General features: G+C 39.7%; 2 protein-coding genes across 2 annotated transcripts; one reads left to right on the top strand and one right to left on the bottom strand.

Moving 5' to 3' along the window:
• Nucleotides 1-64: 64 nt before the first annotated feature.
• tmem41aa (transmembrane protein 41aa) lies at nucleotides 65-6,895 on the bottom strand. Its single transcript, XM_044365740.1, has 5 exons — nucleotides 6,604-6,895; nucleotides 4,599-4,749; nucleotides 3,839-4,000; nucleotides 2,446-2,584; nucleotides 65-1,661 (listed from the first exon to the last, which is right to left on the bottom strand). Exons 1-5 carry the CDS (start codon nucleotides 6,774-6,776, stop codon nucleotides 1,441-1,443), a joined length of 846 nt encoding a protein of 281 aa, XP_044221675.1. The 5' UTR covers nucleotides 6,777-6,895; the 3' UTR covers nucleotides 65-1,440.
• Nucleotides 6,896-7,155: 260 nt separating this feature from the next.
• Nucleotides 7,156-18,169, top strand: ehhadh (enoyl-CoA, hydratase/3-hydroxyacyl CoA dehydrogenase). The gene is made up of 7 exons (XM_044365739.1): nucleotides 7,156-7,592; nucleotides 8,711-8,814; nucleotides 9,149-9,318; nucleotides 9,751-9,862; nucleotides 10,483-10,587; nucleotides 15,149-15,490; nucleotides 15,911-18,169. Exons 1-7 carry the CDS (start codon nucleotides 7,519-7,521, stop codon nucleotides 17,134-17,136), a joined length of 2,133 nt encoding a protein of 710 aa, XP_044221674.1. The 5' UTR covers nucleotides 7,156-7,518; the 3' UTR covers nucleotides 17,137-18,169.
• The last annotated feature ends 288 nt before the right edge of the window (nucleotides 18,170-18,457 follow it).

An 18,457-nucleotide genomic window follows, 5' to 3' on the forward strand; every position in this document is an offset into this window, starting at 1 on the left:
GTTTTACATGGATCCATTTATTAACAACATTTCACCATTTGGGGGATTCCTTTTGTTTCCTCAGTAGGTCACGACCCTAAAGTTTCCCATGTGGGCCAAAAGGTCCCAAACACCTCAAGGTAATTGGTGACTGTGCGCTGGACAGACATACGATCCATGTTCAATATATCTCGTGGATCCATGCCTTTTCTGGTTACAGCCATGCTGTTGTTTTGAGTTGTGAGTGAACTGTATTGCTGAGCAACCTGGATCTGAGCAATAAAGAAAATTTGAAAGAAAATGCTGATTTTCACGTGTTTTCTGTTGTTTTATTACTTCAAAATTGTTTTTTTTTCACCTCTGGAATAAAGGTGCCAAATCATCTGTGATCTGACACACCACAAATGTCACTGTGTATTAAAGTACGCTTCAAATAATTTAATTTAATCTCTGATTAAACAGAACACTTACATGACAATACACATCTTGACCCAAAAGAAAAACAAACAAAACTTAATGCAGCGTAGATGCTGTTGGACCAGATTACTGTACAAAAAGCTCATGAAAGAGACAGCAAAAACTTCAGGCTTGATTTAACAGAAGCTTCACGCTGACTGAATTTACTGCACATTCACTTTCAAATAAGAATCCAGCTCATTAGATAGCATGAAATCATGACATAATTTAATTAATTACTCAAAATAACTCTTCAACATGGCACTCAGGTCTTATGAGTGCAAATACTGGTCTCTAAATTTCACAACTTGTCCAAACTCTTGAAAAACAGTAAAAAAAACTGCCCTAAACACTGTATTACAATTTATACTGAAGTTGGAAAATGTGATTGTCAGTATTATATAGCGATTTTGTCGTACCTTCATAAAGCAAGAAAAATACAACTTTTAAGTTGTATAGTATATACACAAACACAAGTATTTTAGTTACAAATAATTAACACAAACCCAACAAAACAATCATCTGAACCTGAACATTTACATATATGTTTCCACTTGTTCATGTCTGAGGTAGAAGTTTGAAATAGTCCAAAACTGCTTAACAGGCACTTAAAACACTTGTTTAGATCGAAGCAGAACTCACACTGTGTCACACACATGCAGGAGCAAAGTTTCCTTAAAATCCTTCCCTCTCTCTCTCCATGATTACTATACATTCATACATCTATATACATATTCTGTATATGATGTGCTCACACGTTGTGGCACACAATACATTTGGTAAAAAAAAAAAAAAAAAAAAAAAAAAAAACTCAGCTTCAAATATCACGGTGCCGTTTTTCTAAAAGCTGTGATCCCTTTCCAACTCCAGAGAAGTAAAGCACTTCAAATAAAAGTGACCTTGACACACGTGTGTGCACAAAGGTTTTCCAAAGAGTCGCACTTTAAAAGACAATCACTTTGAGGGCATCGAAGTGCCAGGAAGCAAACTCATTCCCAGAACTGATTACTGGACCTTCTTATTTGTGGCGAGTCCATTCTGCAATGGCGCATCCAGTTTCAGACGCCGCTGACTGTAACGGCGGATGAGGGCACCGGGCAGCAGAGCCATGCAGGCGATGGCCAGCAGCTGCAGCAGCCGCTCCCAGGAGAACAGGTCATCAAGCGACGACACCTCGGACAGCATGACTCCCGTCTGGACACAGATGAAGTTGTAGGGAAGGAGGCCTATGAAAGCAGATAGAAAACAGAGCAAATCATGAACAAACTGCAGAGACACATGATAGGAAATGTTATTTGCAGTGCTGAGAAAACTGCTTTGGTATTCTTGTTTGAACTGATGCATGCATATCTGCTTTCAGTGATTTTCTTTTCTGTTTTGGAACATTTTACATTATTTGGTAGCTGACAGCAGAGAGATGAAAACAAACGTGCAACAAAGGTCTCCAGCTGCATGTTGTGGTTCTTAATTCACACCAGGGTGCCTGGGTTTTCTGTGATTTTCTGACAATTTGTGAAAAATGACAAAATGATGAATAAAAAAGTTTCAGTCTGGAGGAAAATGAAGTAGGATATATCCTAAATAACAGCATTTGTTATCTATAATCTGGACACTGAGTTTAAAAGCAACAACTGACAAAACTCCACAGTCTAAATCATCTTTGCCCAAACTGCAGGTGCACCGTTAGAAAAAATGCAAAATTACTGTCAAAAATATATCAAGAACAGACTCAAAAATCTTGTCAACAGATTAAAGACACAGCACAGAAAAACTGAATCAACAAATCTCACACTCACACATAGAAACTAACAGGAATGAGACAAATATATAAAGAGTATAGGAGGATGACGAATATTAAATAATTAGTAATTGTCATGCAACCTATTATGACCAAACTTTAGTACAGATTGGATTCAGTTACTTCATTTATTGTTTACATTATTTGTCAGGCAGAGTGACTACATATTGTACAGTATGATGAATGTGGAGAGGGTGTCTGCATGTGCTCACCAATGAAGACTGAGCAGAAGAAGAAGGTGATGGGGATGTTTACAATCGGAGCAGACATGTTCAGAAACCAGTTGGGAGTCATTGGAAAGAATCTCAAGAAGAGCAGGAAGAAGAACAGACAGTCCTGGTTCTCCTCCACCTGAGAAAGAGAGAGAGAGCGAGACGTTAGATGTTAGACGAGATGTTTTGTCACATCGGTTTCTGATATTGTAATAAAAAAAGAAATCCAGTGTCAAATGACAGCAACCACAATAACAACAGGCTGTGTAGCTCATCAACAGGAATCATCATTTGATGTTGTTATAGTTGGAGAAGAATCAGATCCATTTTTGATGAATAACACTGCGAAAAAAACCTGTTTTCACTTTAGATTTACTTACAAATGATAATCACGTGTGATGTCTGGAAAAAATAACTCTGAATACTCTTTGGAAGCATTTAGTTTTGACTCAGATTCATTGTCAGTACGTAGCATCGCCTCCTGTTCAAGTAAGTGTCACATTTCCTCTTAAAGGTTGTGAGGTTTACACAACTTATCTAAAGGGATTTTACAAAAAGCATTGCAAAGATAAGTCCTCCTCTGTCGGTGGAGAATTTTTAAGTGGAAAATCCAATTACATTTTGCATGAACAGTTTTCTAGATGACTGATGGTTGCAGCTGTTAAGACAAAGGATTCTGTTTTGTACGTATTGTTATAGAGCTGCAACGGTTAGTCAATTCATCAAGAAGTTGACTGACAGAAAATGATTTGGCAACAATTTTGATAATCGATTAATCAATTTGAGTAATTTTCTAAAAGAATAATACAAAATTTTTTTATTCCAGATTCTCAAATGTGAATATTTACTGGTTTCTTCAGTCTTCTATGATAGTAAACTTAAGATCTCTGGGTTTTGGACAAAACAAGACATTTGAGGACTTTGGCTTTGGCAAACAGTGATTGACATTTTTCACCATTTTCTGACATTTCATAGACTGAATGACTAATTGATTAATGGGGAATTAATTGTCAGATTAGTTGCAGCCCTACCTTGCAGTAATGAGATGTATTTAACAGTGGATTACATTTAATAATTTTATTTTAATTCTAGACTTTTATTAAACACTAAAATTTGTGCACTATTTGCACTTTGGAAGTATCATGTACGTAAATTGTGAGTATCAAGTAAAGTGAGGATGCTTAGGCTTCTTGTATTTATATTTATATGTCAACAGTGTGCAGATCTTCTTCCTTTCTATCATTTATGCAGAAGATATTTGCCCCTTAAAGCAACAGTTGAATGTTGAGATTTGTGCAGTTCTGTACAAGTTTCCCTGCTGTCAAATATGATTTCATACAAACACTTTCAATATTTGTTGCCTTGAATATGTTCTCTTTACAAGAAAACGTACCTTTCTCTGCAGCATGGAGACTTTATCAGGGAAGAGGTTAACGATGTAGTGTTTTCCAAAGGCCTGGGACAAAAGGTAGCACATGGTGGAGCCCACAGTGGTGAGCACACAGGCAAGCAGCAGTCCTTCATACGGTCCAAATATAGCTCCTGCGAGAATGTTCTGCACAATGAGAAGCCTGCGTTACAAGACATCATCAATATGTTTGTAATAATCATCTCAGATCTACTGTATCTCTACCTGTGAAAGGAGAGAAACACTCTGATCTAACAGTGATTTTAAGGGTACGATTTTACCACTTTAACCTGCATGTGGTGTGTGGTTGAGGTCTCGTCTCGGTGTGACACACTCAACAGTACAGATGGTAGAAAGTATAAAACTAATGTGAGTCAAGATTTCTTGACAAGGTCCTGTATGACTGACACAAAAAGGCAAGTCTGACATCCCTTTGTTTGTAGCACTAGTTGAATATTTTCATCATCTGCATGGCGTCTTTAAAGAAGAGTCCCAAGCCACATGACATGCAGGCCTACTTTCCTGCAAGCCGTTTTGTTCTTGGAAAATTTTAAACCATGTCTCTTTTCTCTGTCACATATATTCAGACATGTTCCAATGTCCACGTCCCAATTCTTATCCACTAAAATCCAAAGATTTACTTTTAATCGTATTTTAACACACACCATTTGTTCACTCGGTCACAACGTCCCCCTTGTCATCCAGCATCAGTACAGAGAACATTTGAAGCTATTTTTAAACGTACCAGGAACGAGGATCCAGGAATGGCAAAGGACTGCTTGTAGAGATAAGCACTACAGAAGAGTAGAAGGACGTATCCAGTGTGCTCTGTCTTGTAAAACTGCAGCAGCTCAGCCAGTTCCCTCAACTCCTCCAAGTCTGACGGGAACTTCAACCTGCCACAACATCACAACACTCCAGTTAGTCTCATCATCCGCTCATCCTTCATGTACAGACAGCGCTGGGAAATATGGACAAAAAAAACATGGTAACAATGTTTAACAAACAAAGTAAATGAAAGCAGGCTGATATTTGTAATTTAGAAGTATTTTACCCAATTTGTCTCACATTAGGGAGGCAACTATCAATTATTTTCATTAACGACTGATCTGCCGATTATCTCAATTAATCAATTTGTAGATAAAATGTCAGAAAATAATGAAACATGGCCATCACAGTTTCAGAGCTCAAGGTGAGGCCTTCAAACTGCTTGTTTTGTTTACTCGATTAATTGATTAGTTGATTGACAAATTAATCTACAACTATCTATCTACTAATCGTTTTGAGTCTTTTTTTTACTTTTTAAATATACTTTCTTAGGTTTTTGCACAGGGTAAATGTACATACTTAAATGTAAAAAAACCCACATTCAATACAATAATCAACAATAATAATAATACAATCATCATCATGATCAATCTTAATCATCAATCATAATAATAAATCGTCAACAATAATACAGCATTAAATAATGGTGTTAACACTGTTTTTGTTGTGCTTTAGGCCATTGAAGCAACTCTTTACATGAGAGGCCATACAAAATATAACATTTAAAATTATACATTTATAATAAACAATATATGTCATAAAATACAAATATACAATACACAGAGAGATTTTAAGTCATACCTGTTTTAAGTCTTTTTTTAAAATTATTTTTAAGAAAAAAATGCTAAAATTCTCTGGTTCCAGCTTCTTACATGTGAATATTTTCTGGTTTCTTAAGTCTCCTATGACAGTAAAGTGAGTAACATCACAACTAGTTTTAAGCCAAACCTGGTCACTGAAAATAGACTTTTCAGTGAAGACATCTCATGTCCAGCAATTGAACTTTTGAAATGAAAAATAGTTGTATAATATTTTTATAATCTCTAAATCAGGTAATTGAACCTGGTTAGATGAGGACATCTCTTCTCAGGCCAAAACCAACGAGTGCTGAGGTCACATATGGACCTTGGTTTGGCTTATCAGGTTTAGCTGATAAGTACAAAATCTGAAATCATCTGAGATACATTACGATGATTGATTCATGATTCGTTGTCACTGAGTTTGACAGTAGTTCAAAGTCACCTATTAATCTATTAATCCAGTAATTCATGTAGGGCTGCAACTAACGATTATTTTCATTATCAATTCATCTGTTTATTATTTTCTCGATTAATCGATTAAATTAGTTATTTGGTCCATAAAATGTCAGAAAAGTAAGAAAAATATCAATCACTGTTTCCCAAAGCCAAAGGAGACGTCCACAAATGTCTTGTTTTGTCCACAACCCAAAGATATTCAGTTTACTGTCACAGAAGATTAAAGAAGCCAGAAAATATTCATATTTGAGAAGCTAAATTCAGAGAATTTGGACATGATTTCTTAAAAAAAAGAGAAAAAAGACTCAAAATGATTAATCGGTTATCAAAATAGCTGGCAATTAATTTAACAGTTGGCAACTAATCGATAAATCGTCTGATCGTTGCAGCTGTAAAGTCATGATAATATTAATAGACCGTAGTGTGCTGAATTCCTGTGCAATTATTCAGAAAATGGTAACTTATTTCTGGTTGATGAGTGTATCTGTGTGTGAGAGACAGACTGGAGGAGATGGGAGCATGAGAGCATTAGTCAGCTATCTTAAGGGATAATAACCTTAGAGAAGCATACAATTTCAATGCCACCTTAGGCATTGTGGAGAGACTTATTTGGCGTTACATCCTATGGAAATACGTAGCTATCATGCTACAGCTTAGCTTAGTCACCTGGACTCTTCGGAGCTGTCAGTCGGCTCCTCGGACTCTTCCGTTTCAGCATGCTCGGTCTTGGAAGTTGCGTGAGAGCTTCTCCGTGGTGCCGGAGGGAGGTAGAGGGATAGTGAGTACAGGTACAAGCTGGCTGCAACAACGACAGCGATTAGTCCGACAAGTGAGCGCATATTCCTCACTTTGTTGTTCACCAGCAAACGGCTGGTTCTCCTCCTTCCCTCAGTCAGAGCAACCAACGGAAAAGACACAATAACCAACCGCCATGACGTCACGTCCCCCTGCCAACACACTCGAGTTTTTTTTTAATTATTTTTTATTTTATTTTAATATTTTAGGTCAAAGATGTTGCATTATTTGGCCGAAAGCTAGTGTTACATACCACAGTAAGGTAGCTAATTTAACTGCATACTAAAAAATAAATAGATAGAAAAAATAAATAAATAGAGTTTTCTGTTCCGATCCAGGCCAGGCGGGGGCGGAAATGCGCGTAACTAGTGGTTACCGTCAGCGATATTTTTTTTCCTAGGATGGCGAAGTCATGACCCGCCCTACTCTGCTTCTGATTGGATTATCTTCATATTCGTATCCTAACTCTAACCAATCTCATTCCTTATGTCTAAACCGAACAGATCCAACCAATGAATGCAGTGAGTATTAGCCAATCAGAGACAGAGTAGGGCGGGTCATGATTTCACCTTCCTAGGGGAAAAATGGCTTACCGTCAACTGCCAGTTGAACACAAAGTGTAGAGGACGAAGAAGAAACTGCTTTGAAAACGCGCTGCATTGCTTCATGGACGTGAAAGTGTGATAAAGGTGATGTTGCCATGTTAGCAAGAACAGTAAAGTTACAAAGTTCAACCTGCAGCACACCAGAAAAAAGTGCGATCGTTTGTAGTGTTTGGTCGACAGCATGGCTCAATATACTCGCGTTTCTGGGTCTGTTGGATTAATTTCTCTCAGGAATCCTCCTGTCAACGCACTCAGGTGAGCTGGAGTCAAAAACAACTGCAGAACAACTTCTTTAATCCTGTAGAAAAACATATTTAACGTTGCTTTATCACGTTGAAACTTAATGACTTCTTCAAACTTCTTTGTTTATAAACTTGATTTTTGAGCTGATGACATATTGTAGACAGTAAATGATAATTCTGTTTGTGGCCTCAGAGGCTCCATCTGTAAAACATGATGAATAGGTTTCCATATGGTCCATTAAACGGCTGATTAAGCAGCACTTTCCTCTCCCCAGGCCCTTATAAGTCTGTTTGTATTTCTGTTACTGGAGTTTTATAACAGTTTATTCATATGAAGTCTGAACAAAAACTCTCATTAGCTTTCCAGCTAAAGTCTCCTTCTTATCTAACTTACAAACATGAACACACCTCTTGTCCTGCACCTTAGTTTGTTGAACGAGCCACCAAACAAACGTTCACAGGGGGAAAGTGCATAATATATAAATCCATGGTAGGCACACACTGTCTGACCATGACTTGTAGCTATAGCAGTTTGTTCACTTTGTCTCTTGTGCCATACATTGTAGGACCTCTATGTGTAGCACCGGTAGCCTGCCAGCTAATGTCAATCAAACAAGCCTCTGACACGCCCCTCTAGCTGGCTGAGACAAAAAGTAGCATTTCCCATATTTCCTCAAATACATTTTTCTTCAATTTAATAATACAGAGCTATTAACAATATGGATATGTATTTAAAAAAACATGTTGACATTAATATTTGACTGCAAAGAGGGATAATTAAATGTGATTTTAGTTGGACTTTAAAGTTTATTTATTCACTTTGTTCACACTCACACAGTTACACATATTAACACCTGAAAGCTTCCCAGTCCAAAAAAAAAGTCTGATCTTATGTTTTCTCTCATGTCTTATAATTATTTTTTTATTTTATTTTAATTAGGGAAGAACAGCAGGGAGGTCTGACTTTGAACTGTCCCCTAAGCTTAACTAACAACAAATGTGTTTGATACTATAAATGGGGAGGATCTGGGGAGGATTACCCACATTTTAGTGAATTAATGTGTGAACCTTAGCAACACTTTGAGTCCAATGTCATACTGTATAGCAATAACTTGTGTCTTTGTTGTACAGTTCAGTGGTGAGGCAGGGCATTGTTGACACGGTGAAGAGAGCTCTCAGCGACCCAGATGTGAAGTCTGTTGTCATCTGTGGACATAATGGAATATTCTGTGGAGGTAAATACATTTACACCCTTGTTTCATATAAATTGGAACTGGATTTCATTAAAAATGTGTAGAAAAGATCTTTGCACAGCAATCACAACAATACTTTACAGGGTGTTAATGAGAGCAGGAATCATAACAACAAAGTAATCTCACCAGGAAGCTCTATAAATATTCTTAAGTGGTTGATGTTAATTAAATAACAAGGGCAACTGTGTGTTGTATGATAAACATGAGCTATTGAAGAATATTTATACGAGCCTTCGGAGTCTTTGGAACCAGATGCACCTTATATTGTGTTGTTTGAGCTTCCTGACTACATCATCGATTTGAATTTGTATAACAGGAGCCGACATCAAGGAGTTTGGGACCACCATGTCTGGGCCTCCGCTGGTACCGATGATCCACGCTGTAGAGGCTGCAGACAAGCCGGTGGTGGCAGCCATAGAGGGACTTGCTTTAGGTGGAGGTCTTGAGTTGGCGCTTGGCTGTCATTATCGAATTGCACACTCCAAAGTTAGTTTACCATTCAGATCTGTCTGTGTCTCTCTCAGTCAGTGTCTCTCTGATGTGACTGTCGAGCTGCATCAGTGTCTAACTGACAGTGTCGTCTTGCATGTGACAGAGTGACCTTTACATAACACTCAATCAAATAGCTGTTTTCAAGTCATTAAAAACAGGACCAGTTCATCTTGGTTAGGCCAAAGAGAAAAAGGAAATCTGTTTTTTTATCCCTCTAAAATATACAGTACTTTCAGGAGGTAAGAAAGACAGTCTTGTTTGTAGTTTTATCACACTTTTTTTTATCATTCTTTTGTGAGAGTTTCTGTAATAATCCATGTAATGTGGTTATTGGCCAGAGGACACTGTGCCTGTGAAAGTCATGCAAACACACACTGTTCATTACCTTCCATTCATCAAACTTTTTGTACCTTTGTCTCCTTTCAGGCCAGACTGGGGCTTCCAGAGGTGAGTCTGGGTCTGCTGCCAGCTGCAGGGGGAACCCAGCGTTTGCCAAGACTCATCGGGGTCCCAGCAGCCTTAGACCTCATCACCACAGGTAGCAAAGACAGGTTAACCTTGCCTCACTTTTACAGAGTTGATAATTACGAGTTTTGACAGTATTTAAAGTGCTAAATAGATTATTGCAAAACATTAATAAATATGAAGAAGTTGTTTTTTTCTTAAAGGGTTCTGTTTGTACACCTACATTTTTAGAGTTTCAGTTGGGTCTTGTAATACAGGAACATATGGAGTGTCCATGCATGTTATATTTATGAAAATGTAAGTTAAACACCGTAAACAGGAGTACAGCTGCTCTCACCAAGAGATTTGTAGTCTACTCATATGACCAGCAGGGGTCAGCGTGTATTTACTTTTACTTTGTTTACCACCACTGAAGCCTTTTGTGTGATTCACTGCTCTGTTAAGATTGTTAGAAATTTTCTAAACAAATTGCATTTAGGCAAACTGTTATTCCTCAACCTTTTTTTAAAAAAAATTATGTTTGTGGCATTTTGCCTTTATCTGATAAAGGCCAGATAAACAGAGTACGCTGTGGTTACATGGAATGTGTCTCAACCATCAAGCCCCCTAGATGTCCCATTTATCCTAATCTAATAATTGCAAATGTCACATGTTGTCTATGTTGACCCTTCATGACTTTCATGTCCCCCACAGGCCGCCATATCACTGCTGCTGAGGCGCTGACACTTGGAATAGTGGATCAGGTTACTGATCAGAACACTGTGGATGCAGCTGTGAAGTTTGCCCTGAGTGTTGCAGGTGAGATACAAACCCCCCCCCTCCCCCCTGAAAGCACAAGGTGCCCACTGGTATAAAATCCACTTGCTTTTCACTGGTTTAAAAATTAACTCAGTGAAAGGCAGAGAAATTCCTCCTAGAGCAGTTATTTTGGGCAAATCCAACATCAAGAAGTGTCGACATGTAGGTTGTGGAAGTCAAAGGAAGCAGAAGACACGGCAAGCAGATTCTCCACCACAGAAGCCATAAATGTTTCATGGCTCTGTCAGATGTGCTCTGATGTCTTCACTGCTTTTGCTGTATTATTCAGAAGGGCGAAAAGGGACAAACTTTCCTAGAATATTAATAATGGGCCCTTGCCAGTCATTTAGGTGGATAAGGATTGCCCTGTGCTGGTGAATCAGACTCATTTACACCCTGAATGGATAGCTTAAGTGTGCCAAGTCCCTGCAGTTCTGAAGGAATTGTTTCTCTGTCTGTTTCAAAGAAAACCCAGTCAAATTCACTACACAGTGACAATACTGAGAGACAATACTGGCAGGCTCAACTTGAATGAAAAATAAAATAACATTTAAGATTTATCTATTGTGCTCTTTCAAAAAAAAGTATCAATTTCTAATTATTAATTTTCCCACTGTTATTATTGTGCAAATTATTTAATTCAACACATTTAAACAAATGAAACAAGAAGTCATAATTATATACATTTTATTTTCATTTTGAAGGAATTGTTTGGGGAAAAAAACGCTTATTTGCAGTCTTGTGGAGAATTAGATGAGAAGCTTGAGAAGATCATGTCATTACAGTAAATATCAAGCAACAGCCAGCAGAAGATTAGCTTAGCTTAGCAGAAAGACTAGAAACAGAAGGCAGCAGCTAGCCCGGCTTCCTTCCTAAAAAAAACTGCCCAGCAGCACCTCTAATGTCTTTCTATACCTCTAATATGTCTCTATAGCTTGTTTGTTTTATTTGTACAAAAACCAAGGTATAAAAACGCACATATCCCCTTTGGTATTGTGAACTAATACACATACTGTAGGTGTGTGGCTTTGTGTTTACATTGTCAGAGTACATGAGGAGAAGTTGTGTTTTGTTCAGCCTTTCCCCAGCAGGTCACTGGTTGAACAAGAGCCATTGATTTTTCTGCATGAAATGGAACATGAGATGAGACATAAGATGTTTTCTGTACTATACAGTAGGTAGAGGGATACTTGTTTCATAATTGTGATCTTTAACTGTTTGTTACAGTCATTCTTGACGATGACAGCTAATTTCTAATGTATTTAATTTGTTTTGAAACCTGTGTGGGATGTTGTGCTTTCTCTCACCCCACCTGTGCAAGAGTTCAACTGATTCAACTGTATTTCTCAAGGATTTTGTGTAAAACAACATTTTACAATTAAATATGATTGCCGTCTAATGCTCTTTACAAATGCTTTTTTTTCACACATGCCTGCCAAGATGACTTTGAGTGGGTGAGAAAGTGAGCGTTGTTAGTAAAGCTTAGGCTTAGAGTGAGTCACACAGAGAAGCCAACAGCATACATGATGGAGATTTGAGTAGATAGAACGGAAATCTGAGGAGATTTTGACAGATACTCCAATCTTGAGTTGAGTTAATTAGCAGGGCTGTTAAATCATTGAGAAGATAAATTTTAATCAGACAGACAACCTCCTGTCCTCACACAATTTACTGTATGATTTTCAGTCTGGCTCCACTGACACCTGTTTATTGTATTTAACTGCCTACATCAGGAGGGAGGTAGACTAAGGGAATTTTTGTGGTATGGCAATGTTAGGTCTAGAGAAGGCATTTGATATGGCTGGTCATGCTATTTTATTGTCCAAACTGAAAGTCATTGGTTTTCATAATGCAGCAGTCAGTGGGTAGGCTCTTATCTGAAAGACAGGAAGCATTTGGTGGGACAATATCTCATCCAAGGTCTATAGATTGTGGGGTCCCACAAGGGAGCGTACTTGGACCACTATTTTTCCTCTAATTTATAAATGACCTGAAGTCTGTCACTTCATGTAAACTCTTTTTATATGCAAATGACTCTGCAGGACTGGTTTCCCATGAAGATAAAAGCATAGTTTAAAGTACGCTGAGTGCAGAACTTCTTAATGTCAGCAGGTGGATGACTGATAATAAGCTGTCACTCCATTTAGGAACGGTGGATTCCATACTGTTTGGGTCAAAGATAAATTAAAAAGGTCCCCTGGTTTTAATGTTGTTGTTGGTGACAACGTGCTTGCAGCTAAGGAGTCAGTCAATTACTTTGGCTGTGGGCTGAAAAGGTGCTCACCAAGGTCGATCAAATAACACGCTTCTTAGCTAGAATTTCAAAAAACTCTGGACAGGAAAGCAATGGTGACCCTGGTAGGAGCCCTTGTCCAGCCTTATTTTGACTGTGCTTGCTGTTCATGGATACAATGGCCTAACTTCATACCTTAAAAACAGTCTTCAGACTTCTCAAAATAAGGTAGTCAGGGTTATTCTGAATTTCCCCATGGGAACTCACCTTCACTCTTCTCATTTTGAAAGGCTTTGGTGTTTGAAAATACAGGAAACAGTCTCTCAGACTGAATTGTGCATTGTGAATGGTGCTGTCCCTCAATACCTTTATTTCATCCATGTGAGGGATATTCACAGCCTTTCCACCAGAGGCAGTTCCACTGATTTTTTTTTTCCCTTCCAGGTTTAAGAGTAACCTGGGGAAGGAAACATTTCTGTACATGGCAGTAAATCTGTGGAATAGATTGCCAGGGAATCTTAAAATCATAAGCATCTTGGGAGGTTTCAAGCTGGCAGTTAAGAATTGGCTCAGAGGTTATTTACAGCAGGATATTATGTCTGTTATTATTTTGTTTTCTTGGTTTTGTATCGATGTAGTTTGTTTATTTTAATTATTATGTGCAGACCTTGCAGACATGTATATAATCTGCTGAGGGGGCTGTGAAATAATGTTGATATGTTGATGTATTTATTTATGATGTACAGAGTTCGAATTAGTTTTATTAACTGAGTGGTGAGTAGAGCAACAAAGCAATAAAGCACTGAGGAAGAGATTGATTTAACACAGTGAATAACTTGGGCTTTATTGTGTTATCCTGACTTTCCTTTTATGTAAGCACTCAATGCCCTGGCAGAGCTGGTGTTTTTAAATGAAATTGTCAAATAAAATCAATCAATTAATCAATACAACGGCGACAGGAAATGTGTATCTAAATTTGTGAGTGCCATTGGCTGGTGAGTCAATCAGCACAGAATAGATTAAGTCTTTTACATCCATAGGTGCAAACAAAAAACAGCACATCACTCACTGTAAAGCCGGCACATTTAGGCAAAAATCTGTTAAACTGATGCACGTGTGGCTCATGCACACACACACACAGACACACACACACACACACACACACACATGCACACACACAGATTCAAGTCTCTCGCTGGTGACCAGATTAACTTTTTTACCCCAGTAGTTGCAACATCTGCCCGCTACATCTGTCAGGACAACCAGGCTTCCCACTTGCCGCACAACAAATCCATCAACACAGCTCAACCATTTACAGATTAACTGCTGCAATAATGCCGTCCTAAAGTACATCGGAATCACATCGCACTGCAATTCAGCATCTAATCGACATTTCAGTGTGGAATGAATGTATATTTAACTGTTGGCTGAAATGACCTGCACCGTTCATTCTTCAGTCTTGATGTATTGATGTACACTTATTAGACGCAATTGTTTGTTATTGGACTAAGTGGAGAGACCATGGATCAGATGTGGCTGCTGTCTCTTTAAGCTTTGCCATGGTGACCCAGTTTCTGGCCCAGACCCACAGCTGAGTGTAATTCAGTGGAGCTGTGAAGGATTCTGTCTACTGTCTCATGTAATCATGTCAGAGGAAACAGAAATGGGAATTAAGATGCTTTTAACAGGGTTTAAGCAGAGTGGCCGTCTTCTTCACCCTCACTGTTTCCAGGTTTAAATTACTGCCCACACAAAGTCTTGAGTTGTCAAGTTTTTAAGGCACTAATATTAAATCTTTTCATGTAGTCTCACCTGGAAATTTGCTTCGGTATTGTGCTATTGCTCACAGGCCGTAGAATCACAGAAATTCAATTTCGCCCCCCTTTGCTCTGAGAGTCGGAAAGTTACTAGCTATTTTGCCCAGAATTAAATTGTTGCTTTTCATTCGGTTTCAGATTGGTATTATTCAAGGTGAACTGTAACGGTGCACTGGCAGAGTCCCTCCGATTATCTTGGAAATGGTCTGCCAAATCACTCTGCTCTTAGAAGCTACTGGGGTATCCAGTGATTGAGTGGATGAGTGTTTCTGAAAAACCAATTACAGCCAGACTGAGTGCTGGCTGGCAAATTGAAGAATGTTGAAAAAGTGCTACCAATGGAAACTAGGAGGCATTTTTCAGTTTCAAGAAAAAAATTATGTATGTAGAAAAATGACATTCCACAGTAAATTTTTGATTAATTTTCTTTTACCTGGAAGCAAGAATCACAGAACTACAAGTGAAAAGTTTATTCCTTTGGAGTTACTTTTCTTCCATGTTTCTGTTTCAGAACAATCGCTGGATGCCCGTCGTATAAGCACCAACCCGTGTCCTCGCCCTTCTGACTTGGATGCTCTGTTTGAGGGGGTGATGCAGAAGGTCCGTCAGTCTGCCCGTGGTGCCATAGCACCAGTTGCGTGTGTCCAGGCAGTGCGGGCAGCTGCCACCCTGCCCTACACTCAGGGCATGGAGCGGGAGCAAGAGCTGATGGCCACTCTCTTCAACTCAGGACAGGCTCGTGCTCTGCAGTACTGTTTCTTTGCTCAGAGAGCCGTTGGCAGGTGGAGCATGCCTAGTGGAGCCCGCTGGGACACGAGCAAGCCCAGGCCCATCCGTAAAGCAGCTGTCATTGGTAAGAGCTTTGAGCTTTTAACTTCTATGAACACGAGTACATTGACTCATCAGGCTATCTGTGTGGCATCTCCAAATTCACGTTGCCTATGGAAACCGAGCCCTCGTTTACAGTTCAGCCGGGTATAAGTGGATGAACTCTCTCCTCCCCACAGGGAGGATTGGATGTATGACAATCTGGATATGTGAAGCTCAGCAGCTTGTGCATTAAATTTGCAAGCTTTGGAGAAACCTTATGCTACCAGGCAAAAACTATTTAGAGTCTAGCAATGTGCATATTGCACAAAAGAGAATCTTATACTTAAATATAGAGTAACTTTATTAGTCAGCAATGTCTATGGCCTTAGTTTTTGTGATTCTGAAGTAATTTTTCTGTTACCATGTCATTTTTTGTTTGTTGTTGTTTTTTTTGTCCTCCAAGGTCTCGGCACAATGGGGAGAGGTATAACGGTAGCCCTTGCTCAGACAGGGTTGTTTGTTGTCGCTGTGGAGACCCAGGAAAAGCAGCTGATGGAGGCAAAGCAGGCAGTATCAGGGATGTTGGAGCGGGGAGCTAAGAGACGTGGGGTGGCTCCTGTGCTCAACCTGGTCTCTTACAGCTCTAACCTCCAGGCTGTAGCAGATGCTGACCTGGTCATCGAGGCTGTTTTTGAGGACATGGCCCTGAAGAAGAAGATCTTCCAGCAGCTGTCTGCTGTTTGTAAACCGGGCACTTTCCTGTGCACCAACACGTCTGCACTAGACATAGACCACCTGGCCTCTCAAACCCGCAGTCCAGAGCTTGTGGTTGGGATGCACTTCTTTGCCCCGGCCCATGTCATGAAGCTGCTGGAGGTGGTGTATGGACCACGCTCCTCTCCTGAGGCCGTGGCCACTGCCATGCATCTGGGAAAGAAAATGGGCAAGGTCAGTGTGGCTGTTGGCAACTGCAGGGGATTCGTGGGGAATCGCATGCTGAAGCCATACCTGGAACAAGCTTTCTTCCTATTGGAGGAGGGCGCCACACCTGAGTTGGTAGATCAAGCCCTGGAGGAGTTTGGTTTTGCCATGGGTGTGTTCAGAATGTCCGACCTCTCTGGGCTCGATGTGGGCTCGAAGATCAGGAAGGCATCAGGGCAGCCAGCCAGAGTCCAACAAGGCCACCGGTACAGCCCCCTGGGAGACCTGCTTTGTGAGCACGGACGGTTCGGTCAGAAAACAGGCCGGGGATGGTACCAGTATGACAAACCCGGCAGTCAGGTAGCCAGGTCTGACCCATGGGTGCACCGCTTTCTGGAGGAGTACAGAGCCCGGCACGGCCTGGTGGCACGGCGCATAGACCACCAGGAGGTGCTGGAGCGCTGCCTTTATAGCCTGATCAACGAGGGCTTCCGCATCCTGGAGGACGGAATAGCTGCAGGACCTGGAGACATCGATTCGATCTATGTGTTTGGCTACGGCTGGCCCAGGTACCGGGGAGGTCCGATGTTCTACGCTGGCATGGTGGGGCTGGAGAGGGTCCTGGAGAGGCTGGAGCACTACCACCAGGCTCACCGTGATGTGCCTTACCTGCAGCCCTGCGGCCTGCTCAGGAGGCTGGTGGCCAGCGGGAGCCCGCCCATCCACAAGTGGAGTGAAGTCATCAAGAAAGTCCACAGCCAGCTTTAAAACAACATTTCAGCTTTAATCTCTTAATACACCTCAATAATCATGATCTCATACTGTGATAAACAGAAAATGGACTGCACTTAAATTGTGCTTTTCAACCTAGTAATACTCACTGATTTCTTATTTATTGTGATCATTGGTGATATTAAAGACGGCTGCTGTGCTTTCTGTGATTAATAATCATAATATCTGAACTGCCATGTGTGCCAGTTTATTAAGTACAGCTGAACAATCTTGTGTAATCCAAAACAGCAGCCCTGCAATAAATTGTATCTTTGTGAAGCTTGTAAAGTTAATTCTCTTGTGTATGTAAACAGGGTGGAGAAAATGCTATTAATAAACTGCAGTCCAGTAGCTATAACACAAACCACCACAAACCTCAAACGACTGAGCTGAATAAACACGTCTCTGTCCGTCTCAACAAAACTTAACATAATATGATCCACAAAAAAAAAAAATTCTAGCAAAAATGATGACCATTCATTGATTCCAGCTTCTTAATTTACTGCTTTTCTGTGGTTTATATCATTGTAAATAAAATGTTTTATTTACAATATTTTGGACTAATAGTTGGACAAAACAAGACATTTGAGAATGTCACGTTGCACTTTGGGAAAATATAACAGCTATTTTTCACAGTTTTCTGACAAACAAACCATAAATTGATTGTCAGTTGCAGCCCTAATTGCAGAGCTGTTGTATTGGAGTGCATTCAAAAGTACAGCTGTACTTAATACAATACCTCTTTGTGAAGTAGAAAAAAATAAGCATTATCTGTCAGGGTGTGTGATTGAAATACACTGATGGGGAATTTTACTCTGATGTGCAGGGGATTTCTATAAAGACGTGTGACCACAATCTGCAGGTTAACCTTGAATAAAACACTAATTATTTGCAACCTTTCTACTGATCTTCTTACAATAAGCTTGTTCAGGTTTAAATAAATGCTTTGTAATAAATATGATTGTACTTTTATACTGTATGTATCATCTCATATGTCATCTGCTGCCTCAGTAAAGATGTCATATACTCATTTGTTCCTTTTTTGTGATTTATTTGTGTAAAGCTCACTACAGTATTAACCTGTGCTATTTTTGGCTTGTTATTCTAACCCTCAGTACATTCAAGAAGCTGGCAGTGGCATTTCGATTTGCTCCATCAGGGAAATATGCTTCTCTGGAAGACAAAAAAAAAAGGGAACTGAGCTTCATGTGGTGCTTTTTCTGTGTTTTTTTGCTGCGTCAGCTGCAGCGTTGACAGAGGAGAGCTGAGGGAGACACGCAGCTCTAAACTGCTTTTATATAAATCAGTGGCTCATTCC

The sequence above is a fragment of the Thunnus albacares genome, chromosome 11, assembly GCF_914725855.1.
Source record: "Thunnus albacares chromosome 11, fThuAlb1.1, whole genome shotgun sequence".
NCBI lineage: Eukaryota > Metazoa > Chordata > Actinopteri > Scombriformes > Scombridae > Thunnus > Thunnus albacares.

Excerpts from the sequence above, each read along its gene's own strand:
- tmem41aa (XM_044365740.1), bottom strand. The coding sequence starts at position 6,776 with ATGCGCTCACTTGTCGGACTAATCGCTGTCGTTGTTGCAGCCAGCTTG. Across the intron at positions 4,750-6,603 it reads GACAGCTCCGAAGAGTCCAG|GTTGAAGTTCCCGTCAGACT; the intron begins GTGACTAAGCTA and ends ATGTTGTGGCAG. Across the intron at positions 2,585-3,838 it reads TCTCCATGCTGCAGAGAAAG|GTGGAGGAGAACCAGGACTG; the intron begins GTACGTTTTCTT and ends TCTCTTTCTCAG.
- ehhadh (XM_044365739.1), top strand. The coding sequence starts at position 7,519 with ATGGCTCAATATACTCGCGTTTCTGGGTCTGTTGGATTAATTTCTCTC. Across the intron at positions 9,863-10,482 it reads CTTAGACCTCATCACCACAG|GCCGCCATATCACTGCTGCT; the intron begins GTAGCAAAGACA and ends TGTCCCCCACAG. Across the intron at positions 10,588-15,148 it reads GTTTGCCCTGAGTGTTGCAG|AACAATCGCTGGATGCCCGT; the intron begins GTGAGATACAAA and ends TTTCTGTTTCAG.